This window comes from Gymnoscopelus microlampas (assembly GCF_963454915.1).
Source record: "Gymnoscopelus microlampas genome assembly, chromosome: 1".
NCBI classification, from domain to species: domain Eukaryota; kingdom Metazoa; phylum Chordata; class Actinopteri; order Myctophiformes; family Myctophidae; genus Gymnoscopelus; species Gymnoscopelus microlampas.
Genome location: NC_139962.1, coordinates 32,273,805 through 32,287,270, shown reverse-complemented (window position 1 = coordinate 32,287,270; position 13,466 = coordinate 32,273,805). Strand labels below are relative to the sequence as shown.

General features: G+C 40.6%; 1 protein-coding gene across 1 annotated transcript; it reads left to right on the top strand.

The window, feature by feature from the left end:
* The first annotated feature begins 2,969 nt into the window (after window positions 1-2,969).
* On the top strand, window positions 2,970-10,319 carry LOC311046271 (uncharacterized protein). The gene is made up of 3 exons (XM_084058487.1): window positions 2,970-3,021; window positions 5,196-5,441; window positions 7,951-10,319. The coding sequence occupies exons 2-3, from the start codon at window positions 5,204-5,206 to the stop codon at window positions 9,231-9,233; spliced, it is 1,521 nt and encodes a 506-aa protein (XP_083914613.1). The 5' UTR covers window positions 2,970-3,021; window positions 5,196-5,203; the 3' UTR covers window positions 9,234-10,319.
* The last annotated feature ends 3,147 nt before the right edge of the window (window positions 10,320-13,466 follow it).

Sequence of the window (13,466 nt, the reverse complement as noted above, 5' to 3'; positions counted from 1 at the left end):
ACATACTCTATATACATATGGAAATCTCTCATATCCACTATACTTCGCTATTGCTGTAACACCTCTGACGGAATGAAGAGATAACATTAACAGGAGATGGAGTGTGGTCTTTTGCTGATAATAAGAGGAACAGGAATTGATTTACGGTATGCTTCACGTATAACACATAACTTGTCTTTTCAATAAAAGACAGAAAACAAGAAAAAGTGTCTGTGTGATTCAGTATTAACTGTTAATTAATGCTTTTAATAGGATGTTCGATTGAAGTGCTTCAAGTGCCATTTTGGGTAGCCTACATGACTTTTACTTATAACAGAGTATATTTCTACATTTACTTAAGCAAATGTAGAAACACGTAGAAGTACTTCTTCCACCTCTGATGACCTCTACGTGCACAACAACGCCCCCATAGCTGGTCTTAAATCACAGCCTCTTGGGGCGTATTGCTTTATAGCACATGGCCAACCGATGCTTTGATAAGGGCGAGAGCTGAGAATTTATACACACGGAGGAAGAATATTCACACATGCATTATGCATACATCAACCCCCTTGCAAGGGCACAGACACGTAAAATGGGGAACATGTGCTTTCCGCATCGTCAGTATAAACAGAGGTGAATTTGCATTCTGATCCCAAGCGCTGACATTTGCTCAGGAAATTAATCATGCAAGCGGAGGCGCATGCATATTCACAAGACCGCCAGGCATACGGTCCCTGGGACTCCTCACTATTCAGATACAGATATACCACTAACAGCAGTGGTGGAAGAAGTACTCGGATATTTTTACTTAAGTAAAAGTAGCAATGCCATAATAAAAAAATACTCTGTTACAAGTAAAAAAAAGTATTGGCATCAAAATATACTTAAAGTGCCAAGAGTAAAAGTACTAAGATGTTTGAAAATAGCAGATCTACAAGCTCGTAGATCACCCATTTTCAAATAGCCTATGTATAAAATAGGACTGAAGTGGTTAATGTATGTTTTAATCATTTATATCTGCAAAGTAACTAGTAACTTACGTTTTCAAATAATTATAGTGGAGTAAAAGTACAATATTTGCCTCTGAGATATACTGGAGTAGAAGTAAAAGTATTGAAAATTGGAGATAGTCCAGTAAGTAAAAATACCTCAAAATTGTACTTAAGTGCAGTACTTGATTAAATCAAGGGGCAAGGCTGAGATATTTACGATGAGGCCGACAAAATGGCCAGAGTGGCGCTGTTTTACCCTGCGCCGACCTGTGAGTTCAGAAAGAATTTATTTTAGCGCAAGTGAATGGGTTTTTTGACAAACTTTAGACTAGATTTTCTTACTGTAATAAAAATTGTCATAAATTCTATATGCTTCCAGTCGCTAGTTTAAAGTCTCCTTTCAATCATCAGGATATGCGTTTTGCTAAATTATGGTTCTATTTATTATAAAATTGACGATAAAGTAGGCTATTCTCTAGGAGGGGCGGGATGATTTGATTGACACGCTACACAACCAATAGCATTCATTCCCCGCCCCCCGCTCTTGATTGACAAGTTACCCAACCAATAATGGTCTGAACTCATTCTGACGCGTATTGAAAGATGGCGGACCTACAGTCTTGCAGCAAAGGATTCATTTTCGGTCTGTAGAAAGCAGCGGAGGGGGTTTGTCCATCTCATTTATACAGTCTATGGATTAAATATACTTAGTTACTTTACACCACAGACTTAACAGACAGTGCACGCATGCACATGACAAGACATTTTGTCACTGTGATGCCCTAGGTCAGTGGTTCCCCAAACTGGGGGTCAGGATCCTTCATCTGTTTGTACAGAAGTACGGTTTACAATAATTGTTAAAAGGATAACACAAAAAGCCCTATGGGCTGGTTATGTACATGTATGTATGTGTGTGTGTGTGTGTGTGTGTGTGTGTGTGTGTGTGTGTGTGCGTGCGTGCGTGCGTGCGTGTGTGCAGCTACATCTTTGGGTGGGTGTTCAGGAGGGCAGGTTTTTAAGCAGCACTTCATGTAATCAAGCTTCCCGTGACATCACAATATGTAATAGGTAAGACGGAATTAATCAGGAACAGTACTTTCTAGTGTGATACTATCAACATAGCGATCCCACACTGTTTCTTCGGGAACAGTACTTTCTAGTTATATTATTGTCTCCGCCAGGAGAGTTTGTTTTCACTTTCTGAAACTGGGACTAACATTGGTCAAGCCTCACGTGACACGTGACAATAAAGTGAAATAGTGTGATCTGATTGGCTAGTGACGTATAGCGGCCTATAAATACATGTGTCACTTTGAAAGAGTCTGTGCCTCTTTCAAAGTGAGGTAAGACAGGAATAATCATGATATGGCTGAGAAATGGCGGATACTGTAACAATTGGATAGGACACTTACACAGACAGGACGGATAGGACACTTACATAGACGGGACGGATAGGACACTTACATAGACAGGACGGATAGGACACTTATACAGACAGGACGGATAGGACACTTATACAGACAGGACGGATAGGACACTTAAAGAATTAGAACATTCCCAACATTCCCAACACAAGTCTGCTGGCGGAGACTTGTGCTCCGAGGAGCACTTTTTCTAGTTATTATTATTATTATTCGTTCTATTTGTACACTGCTATTTTGTCCCAAAGTGACTGCAAAAGATTGGTGCTATTTGTTTAAAAAAATAAACGTTTATTATATTTGTTTATTTAACATCTAATATGTATATAACGACGAAATGTGACATAGCTCTGTTTAACACACTGCTGTACCCTAGAGGTAGAGCCTCTGTATATACCCATTTTCAACTGTTTTTATTATATTTTGACACTTGCATTGGCAATGTAAACGTATGTTTTCTCCTGCCAATAAAGCTCCCTTGGATTGAATTGCTATTGGGGGATCGATGTGTCAATCAACCTGAGCCCAACCTGTTGAGGAAACGAGGAGGCGGGACTAAAAGGTTGAAGCTGAAAACCAGGAAGAGAAGAGAGAGACGTCGGCACCAAACAGAACAAGTGTTCACGGTAAGTTTTTAAAGAATAAACGGGGTAATCTGTAATTGCATCCTGTTGCATCTCAGTTAAGAGCCATAGGGTTTGTATATCAGTGTGGATTTGTATCAGTTTAGTCCTGTGAGGAGGAAACGCGGAAGAGTTATGTGTTTCAGTGTAACCTAGCTAGTAGCTAATACTAAGCTAAAAAGGGAAACAGTCGAGCTGTCCACTAACAGAGGAGAGAGAAGAGAATGTGTGGAGGATATTTTTGCGCGAAATGTTGAGTGATTATTAGTACTACAGTCTATGAGATTTTTTTTTTTAATGATATTTGCTAAGGATAGAACGTTCCATTCAGTGCGTGGGTTTTACTTTCGATTATACCGGTAGTGGCAGTGTTGCCAGATTTTGCGAGAGAAATGATCAGGTCAATGAAAACAAGCCTAAAAGAAGCGACTAGGCAACAGATTTGAAAATGACTGATCTACAAGTTCCCAACGCATAGCAATGTGACGCGTTGTGAGCGTGTAGATCTGCTATTTTCAAAACAAATGAGGGGAAAAAATCTTACAGAAAATTGTAATCGTGGAATATTTGGCTTTTTACAGGGGCCAGTTCGGAATTGCATAATTATTTAATATCGTTGTTCTTCATGTACGTCCACATTTCTGTCTCTACCTGGCTGTGTGCATAAGTACAGTTCCCTGTGTAGTTGCACTTCTTCTGATTGTAAGTGCTCTTTTAGAGCGGTTTTTAAGGAGAGGACTCAGAGGAGGGTTTTACATTTTTGGGGCATAGCGGTAGAACGAATTTAGATCCTTGTTTGAGTCAAATATGGATTGAAAGTGATTTGTGGAGCTCCCTCTGGTGTTGTGATTGTGCACGTCATTGACGTTTTTGAAGTAGTTCGACAGGTACATACAGTACTGTACATGGGTGTCTGTGGTGTAGTGTGTCTTGTAGACCAGGCCCATTGCATGTTGCTGTACTCTGTCCTGTACCCTGAGCCATCCCACCTTAGCAAAGTGAGCAGGGGTTAGATGAGTTGTAGATGTAAGGCCAAGCAGTAGCCTGCTCCTACTTAGCCTGCTCCTCCTTGATTTACAAGCAACTTTACAGAAAAACAAGCCCAAAGTAGCTTATAATAAGCAGACATGGCAACACTGGTAGTGAGCTTCAGCACGTTGCTGCACCAGCTGTGGCAGTACAGTAGAAGTGCTCAGAGGCTTGCAACTGCATGCAGAGAGGATCCACGTGCTCACAGAGTGGTGCACTACTTGGGTCTACCTATAGCAGCGGTTCTCAACCTTTTCAGGCTGTGACCCCCACAATAATCATATTAATTTGAACTGGGGACCCCCTCCAAAATAATCATATTTGAACTGTGGGAACCCCCCCCCCCCCCGCCTTGACAAGCACTTGGAATTGTAGGAGTTGAAGCATTACATTTGATTTTACTTGTTTCCACAGATACATATTATGAAAATAGCAGATCTACAAGCTCAGAACTCCTTGCAAGTTAGCCCCTTTCGGGACCCTGTTTACCTTTTTTGTATTTGGGAAGGCGGTATCCAGGGTCCCTTGTCGCTCAAAGCACTCTCTCTTAAAGTCGCGGGTACCACTGTCTCGTCTCGGGCTGTTAATCGGCGATGCCGTTTAACATTTTTAATAATTTAGTAAAGCGACGAGCTATTAGCCCGAGACGAGACAGTGGTACCCGCGACTTTAAGAGAGAGTGCTTTGAGCGACAAGGGACCCTGGATACCGCCTTCCCAAATAAAAAAAGGTAAACAGGGTCTACTTGCAAGTGAGCTTGTAGATCTGCTATTTTTACAATTTCTTATATTATTTGACAATTTGTTTGACCAGTTTTTATTGTATAGTTTGTTGATTACTTTTTAATTTTTCAAAAGATTGGATACATGTGTATATGGATCGACCTGTATTTACTCAAGAGGACTGAGGAGGCTGTACATTACAAGATCTCCACAGTTGTGTACTCATCAAAACTTATTATTAAACGTAACCATCAAAGCATGGACAGCAACACTTAGTGTTATGAGAAAAAAAACATTATATATATGTGTGTGAGTGTGTGTGTAGATTCTGTAGAATATTCAAATTTGACTATTATCAGTTTCTGGCATGCCTAGTAGTCAGGTATTTGTTCAAGTGATTGATTTGCCTTTTTTTTTTACTTGCAGACTCAACAATGGTAACCCGGTGCTGCGTTATTGGATGCAAGAACTATTCTCACGACCGGAAAGGCAAACGGCTCGATAATGGAGTGCAATTTTTCAGCATTCCAACCTGGAGGCAACACCATGGACAACAGATATCCGAGTTAACAAAGAGGCATCGCATGGCTTGGGTATCAGCAGTAAAACAACCAGACATCACCATCAACAGCGTTGCCAAACATTTTGTTTGTTCACGGCATTTTCTCACAGGTAAGTTATTCAAAACACATGCACCTGTGGTTTAACCTGACTCTAATCTCTCAAGAACAGATTCTGCCCTGCGGTGGAATCTGTCGGAGAGGTTCGTCATAACGTGTGCGCATTGGCTACAAGTGGGCGTGCCTTCAGATCAGGAAGTAGGCCGCGCTTTACCCAATCAAATGTAGTGGGCGGGATTCACGTGTCCATCCACCCTTCCCCCCTCGAAACTAGCCGAAACTAATTTAACAATAGCGTCCTCGGAGCGGACAAAACCACGGAAAGATATTCACATTTTAAATTACTCTTTCATCATAGAAACAAGTGGGCTTATAACCAAAACCATCCATGTTCTCTGGGAGAAGTGGTGTTAGTGTTCCGTGTAGAAATATTGTTAGTGGGAATGAAAACGTAGTCGCACGAACCGGAAGTGATGCGCTGAAGGCAGACATGAAACCGGGGTTTCCCTGCGCACTGGCTTCCCATTTGCCTCCCTCCAGACCCCACAGACAAAATCACAAACAGCAGAGGTCGCTGTTTTTCATTTTCTGTGGGGTCTGGCTACGCGAGACTAACCTGACTCTGCCAGATGGAAGAAGCCTGCGTCACATTTGTTTCACAGGCTACTTCCATCTGGGACCTCTGTCGCACAATCGATGAAGGGGGCAGTCCGTTTTTTTTCCCAAGCTACTTGGCAGGTGATTGGATGATCCCGAAAAAACGTAAGAGGACGCATTTAGCCCACAATGAGGAGCGATGATTTGGGAGTCGGGGGTAACAACGCTAGCTGCAGAAAGTTTAGAAACCGACCCACTGACTTTATTTGGGAGAAAAAGAAAGAGGTTGGTGGTGATGCTGATAGACAGACATAAACTAGGACTACAGCTTTGCATGGTTTTAAATGGCCAATCTCAGTCTCAGACTTAATATTTTGAGAGAAAAAATATATAATTTAGTAATTAAATTAAAAAATAATTAAAAGGGAGGCGTTCCCGGCTCCACAGTTACAACTTCATCCTAGGGGAAACACTGAAAGTGGAAATAAAGAATATCTTAAAATAAAAGCATACATTGCTGGCCTTTTTATATATGAATATTTATTCTCAAATGAAATCACAGCAGTGATTTGTAGGCCTACCGCATCAATTAAATTAATGAATAATATTGTAGTCAATCAATAAAAGCACACAAAGCTTATTAAACACAGTTTGTTCCCAGAACCACCAGAGTTTCTTAATCCAGCTCTCGATATTATCTTTGGCCACCGACTGTGTGCTTTTCTCCATCCCAGCCCGGGCGGCAGCTGTTAGTAACTGGTTGGGTTTTCTGTGAGCATGACCTCCCCGCTCAGTAATGTTACATTGCGATCCCGATCTGTACATTGAACGGTTGGTTGACTCTGGGCTTATTGTGTTTGCTGGCACATAGGCTACAACAGATAAAATTTACACAGTCAGTGCCCCCTCCAGCGCCAATCTACCAGTGTTAATTTAACTCCCAAGAGGGTACAAATGGAACCATGGTCCAAATTTTGTGCTCTTGCTCTCGGAGTTACAAAAACTCCTTTAAGCCACTCGGCACCCGCTCATATTGAACTTCATTCCTGCTATATTAAAACTATATAGTTTAGTTTATGAACAGCTAAATCAGTTCTGTGTGTGTTAGGGATACTAGACCATACCCGGTCGACGCATCCGTGGGGGGATATGCGCACATGATCTGGCAACCCGGGAGGCAGTTCGTCCCATAGCTGGGCAGGCCCGTAACCATGGCGACAGTGTTTGACACAAAAACGCTAATAAGAAGCTGAGATTTGGTGAAATTGAAAAACGGGCTTCACAGTTAAGTTCAGATGGTAATGGTCAATGGCTGTGTGCAAAATCAGAGCAATTGCTCCAGCCACTGAGGAGAACCGGGTAGCTTCACCTACTCACTCACTCACTCACCACTACAGACGGACAGAGGTTACTAGAATTATAGTAGGATATCGTTATCGCGGTATGAACGTGCGCGATGTCAGTATCGCAAAAGGCAACGATATCGGCGATATGAATCCCCCTGCTCGTCCACTGCTAACGCGAGCAACATCCCTTTATTTTAGCCAGTAAATAAACCAGCCCTCCGTTTCTCCCTCTCTTTTGTGTGTGTGTGTGTGTGTGTGTGTCAGCTGCGCGATTTTCCTGTGAATATGTTTTTTTTTAGACACAAGTCAGTGCCTTTGGTTGAGGTTGGTAGGTTTGATTAATAGCCTATATTCCAGTTTAAAATGCTCCGGTGTGTTTGATGTGTGTTTGAGGGGTGAAGTGGCCGTCTTTGACGTCAACTCTCACGCCACGACAAACCCACTTTTTTTCAAATTTCTTGATTTTTCGGTTGCCACTGTGCGACCCCACTTTGGACCCATAGTTTGCCGCTGTTTTAGGCCATTAATGAGAACTGCAGTGCTGAAAAGCACTCCCTTATTGGTTTCATGTCCAGTGGAGCCTCTCTGCCGATAAACAAATCTCTGTGTTCTTTTCAGGCAAACCAGCTGATGAAATGCTTGACAGTGACACTGACTGGTCACCGACATTACACCTGGGACACACAGAAGTTAAGGCATCACTGTGCGACACAGAGCGGTCTAACCAGAGTACAAAGAGACTGCAGGCAGTGAACAACACTGCATCTGCAGAACCAGCTCCACAAAGGCCAGAGGCGGATGAAGGCGTACCACAGCCTCCGTCAACAACCTGTGATGAATCTGATGATGCTTCAGAGGTTGTTGAGGCAGGGCCAGAGGTGCACAACCCTGAAGAAGAGCAGGAATTCAATTCTTGTAGCCTCGGGCGTAAGGACATTAACCGCTTGTTGGAGGATTACAGGACAGTGAAGAAAAACCTCTCCCAAAAGCAATTTGATGAGCAGTACTTTAAAGACAACGATGAGAGAGTTAAGTACTACACTGGGCTTCCATCCTTTGCTATGCTGATGACTGTGCTGTCAGCAGTGGGTCAATTCTTAGAGGCTGACCGAAAGCTGTCTAAGTTCCAAAAGCTTGTCTTAACTCTCATGCGACTGAGGCTGGACTGGCCAAACGTGCACCTTGCACACATGTTCCGCATAGACCCGAAAACTGCGGCCATCACATTCAAAAACACCATAGATGTCATTTTTTTTTCAGAGCTTAGACATTGTGTGTTTTGGGCAGAGAGAAAGTTCATTCACGATAGCATGCCTCAAGAATTTGAGGAGGTGCTCGGAAAGCGCTATTCGATTATTATTGACTGCTTTGAAATTGCTACCGAGAGACCAGCTCAGCCATTTCAACAACACACCACACACACATACACCCAGAAATATCTCATGTGCATTGCACCATTCGGAATCGTCACTTACGTTTCCAAAGGGTGCTCAGGGGTTGTCGATGACATGACAGTGGCTTTAACCTGTGGTCTTCTCCAGAGACTACAGAAAGGCGACTTGGTGTTTGCGGATCGTGGATTTAACATCAAAGAGAGCGCAGCAATGATGTGTACAGAAGTGACAGCCCCTAACACAAAAGGACAATGTCATCTGGATGATGTGGAACAGACCGAGAAGATTGCTCGCCTCAGGATCCCTGTGCGGAGGCTTGTTGAAAATGTACGCAACAAGTTCACAATGCTAAGTCACACCATACCAGCGTGCTTTTGCCTCCCATGTGAAGATGAGGACTGTACTTGGCTCGACAAGATTGTGCGTGTTTGCTGTATCTTGACCCAAATGTGGACATGTCATAATAGTCTACTTTCACACGATCTGTATCTTGAACCAAGGTCATAATGAAGAAGGTACAGTCAGCCTACGGGGCCGGGCAGACGCCATTGACGCGCATGGGAACCAAAACTGGAACTGGAAGTTTGGTGTCATACTGTACATTGAAGTCTATGGCAGCCGGCTGGTCCAGCTTGTGAACAAACACTATTTTATTTCTGAACGATTGCGTCCTTAATCAGTTAATCGGTTCAGGAATATAAAAGAAGACTTTTCACAGGTTGTTTTTCAATGTGCACACTGTTTAATTTTATTGAGGCATATAAACAGCGGCTTGTATCATTTCTGGCAGTGTTGCCAGATTTTGTGAGAAATAAGCAACCAGGTCTAGCAAAACGAGCCCAAAAGAAGCAACTAGGGCACTAGGCCATTATGAGCGATTGAAACCTATATTATGTATACATTGAATCTGTATACAAAAAAAAACTTGAAATAAAATGTGACATATTTGGAAGATTTTTTAAACATTTTAACACAAATCTGGTACAGGGCTGCCTGGCACAAAACATTTTCAGATGGGGGTTAGGGGACAAATGCATATTCATTTGGGGTTCCATGACATGAAAATATTTGAGAACTGGTTAAAATAATAAAAAAATTGTGACTTAAATAAGCAACTACATTTTAGAAACGAGGCCAAAATATTGCAACCCGTAACTACCAATATTTACGAGCAACTTCACAGAACAATAAGCCCAAAGTCACTTATAATAAGCTGGCATGGCAACACTCTTTTCTGACTTGGCAGTATCGCAAGATTTGGTTGTCAGGCGGTCAATGATGGACAGTCTCGCGATACTTCGGCACGTTCAGAATCGTACTTTGTGCTCTTTAGATTGCTCAATAAACGTATACAGTGTACACATCGAAAAGCAACACAGCAGAAAACCATGTATTTTATTTTCCTGGGCTGAGTATTTCACAGTAGTTGCAGTCGTTCAGAAATAGTGTTTGTTCTAAGCTGGTCCACCATGGCTCTCATTGACTCCAATGAAGCGTGGTAGAGAATATGGGGTTTAAGTGGCTAAACTGTATACTTTAGACTTTTTGACAACTGTCATTGTTCTGTAAATACTCGCTCATATCTGCTGTTTTTTTTAAATTTCTATTCATTATTTTCATATTTTTACACCGTATCACTACTTTGGACTTTGTACCAAACGTTATCTTGTGGTGTTAATAAACATCGTTGAATCCTGAAACGGTATTATTCTTATATTGCTGAGAACTTTGCTTGAAGACTGCAGAGAGACTTTTCTTTTGGTAGGCCTACCTTTTATTTATACAGGAAGTCTTGTTGACATACAAGATATCCTTTACGAGGGAGCCCTGTTCAGGATAGGAGCAGTACAACAAGTTGCCGCTTATAAAACATGCAAACATTTACATAAAAACAGAACATTTAAAATAAGGTAAGAGTGTGACATTTAAAATAACTTAGGAGTGTGACAGTGTCATAAGGCAAAAAACTAAACTAAATAACACCAATAGAAGCAAACAAAAACATTTAGCCAGGGAAGCAGGTGCACTGTCTCAGAATAGGGATGCTACTGTTTAGTGGTTAATAACACCAGTTGTAAATTCACTATAAAGGACAGACATTTACTTCAATTATGGTGCTCTTTATTTATTTACAGTTCAGTTCCAATGTAGTGTTTCTCTTTCATGTCAAGGACCCCTAAATTGATATTTACCGGTATGTAGCTTGTACATGTGCTATTTTTGAATAGTGAACATATAAATGGATAGAGTTAAAATGATTGTGATGCCGTATTAATATACTTACTGTAGCTCTGGAGTAAGTGCTTTAAATTTGAAATCTGAGCGTTTATATAGATGTACGGACCGTAAATGGAGAAAGTGCAAACACCAGGTTGAAGTTCATCCCTGACTAAGTTTTCATGTACCGCATGGTAAGAGTACATATAGTAGCAGTTAATAAATGAATTGATCATCAACTAATTTATGCGTAAGATTTTATTTATGCTTCTTTTCCCTCAGGAACATCATGTACTGTAAGCAATTCAAGCTACGGTGCTTGTGAAAGTTCTCACATGTTCTCTTTAAACATTATCAATATAAAAGATGATGAGAGAAATCCTATGCATCAACTGCTACCTGAGTGTACTGTTCTTATTGAGTGGAATCTGGTTGTATTAGCAATACCAATTTACAAATACTATCCAGACATTAGCAGATCGTTACAGAAATGATTGATTAAATCCAATAGCTGAATGTTTGTGAATTGAATTATCATTTGTACTTTAATATTATTTCTGAAGTTAATTAGTGTGTTTCTGTGTGGTGTCATGCTGAGAGTGGTTTTGTTGTGCTCTTTAACCTGTAGTGAACAGTTGTTTCTGTCAGCTGTTTTCTGTGATTTAGCAGTGCAGAAATAGTTTGTGAGTGATCACATGGGTATTTTTTGTATGAGAGTACAGGTAGTGTATCAGAGACAGATCTGAGACGGAGGGTGATATATTTGAGGGTTTAGTTTTACCATTTTTCCATGTACGTCTTCTGTGTCCTTATTGTAATAATATAACTGTATCCTCTTAATTCAGATCAGACTCTGTGGTTTATGTGTGTTATGTTCTCTGACTGTATTTTCAGATAATCCACAACAAGATGTTCAATATCCAGAGTGACTTCAGTAAGTTGCATGAACCCTAATAACCTAATACACAGTCAAGTAAATAGAGTGCAAAGAAATCAATTAACTGCCACACATGGATTCCAGGTAAACGTCAAACCTAGCATCCATCGAAACAAAATGGTTATGTGTATACCTAACACATGTGGACATGTAACCAACATGCATCCGCATAGTAGATTCATTCATGTTTATGGTGGGGATATGTTATATCCCTGCTTCTGGTTAGACTGATTTAAATGCATGCATCTTTTTGGGAAATGCAGACTGTCTGTCTGTTATGTTTGATACTTGATCAAATATAAAAGATCAGCTTTTTCAATTGTGATAGATCAATTTTTTAAAAATATTGTGATATCATAATTTAACAATTATTTAACAACAACGTTAAGTCATGGCATCTAGTTTTGAGGATCTTATTGTTTGCATTAATACATTCATTGGTGATGCTGTAGTGACACCTAATGTTATCATGGGGTAGTGCACCTACTCTGTTTACTGTAACAGCACCTCCACAAACATTAATAAAGCACAGGTGATGTTAAAAGTATGTTGTTATAATGAGCCCTGTAGTTTGTAAAAAACAATGCATGCACTTTTTTTGCTTTTACTAGGTAAGCTCTTGAGGTAGGGTAAATGATATTGTTTTGTAATAACAAGTGTTGGCTCTATATTCTGATAGGACTCATTTCTAGTGTCTGTACAATAACAGTCTCTCCAGCTCTTTGATAAACAGAAAACACATTTTTAGGGCGGGATACCAATTTTATCCAAAAAGGAGAGAGAACTCACGCAGGATATGATATAAATTGAAAGTGAAATTGGAAGTGATGACACAAAGAGGATCACCAGCAAGTGAAGGAACTTGAAACAAGTAGCTCTTGCAGATTCTGCTTGTAGAAAAGCATCTCTAATGTTTATTTTAACTGGAACGGTAACACTATAAAATCTAAGCAAATGGTTACTTCTCTCCTGATTGGCTGAACATTTGCAACCCACCTGAAAATGTATATTCTGTTTATTAAAGAGCTGGAGAGACAGGGAGACCCCTGTTACTGAACAAGCACACTATAGCAATGATTACTATCAGTGCTTTAACATTTTAATAAAAAACATTTTGTTTTCACCAAAAATATCACTTACCCTGCCTTTTATTTTTAGTTTTTGAGGTAGTCTTGAGACTAAACTGGGTGCAGATTCTTGACAATAATACACATTGAAGAAACATCCGCACTCCCTGAAGAAGTTTAGGAGTCTTTAATGATGATGATCCGCTTGCAGCAGCAGTCTACAAAAAGGCACATAGGCCTTCGTCAGCATTACTGATCAAACCTTCTGTACCCACAGCCATATTAACTGCTTCCAGCTGTTTCCCCCTCTGCTAGGAGATATACAGTGCTGGAAGAAGTTCTCTATTTTTTTAATATATATTTTTTACTTAATCGTGTTAAATCTACAAGCTCACAACACAGGCTTTAAGCCCTATTTCACATACATTGAACATAGCAGATCTACAAGCTCGCAACTCACCACTGCCATTAAGCATATCATCATCATGACAGCATGCTGTTATATGAGCAGCATGTGAA

What these genes read in the sequence shown, in the direction of transcription:
- LOC311046271 (XM_084058487.1), top strand. Translation starts at nt 5,204, where the DNA reads ATGGTAACCCGGTGCTGCGTTATTGGATGCAAGAACTATTCTCACGAC. An exon ending in TTCACGGCATTTTCTCACAG is followed by an intron (nt 5,442 to 7,950) that starts GTAAGTTATTCA and finishes TGTTCTTTTCAG; the next exon opens with GCAAACCAGCTGATGAAATG.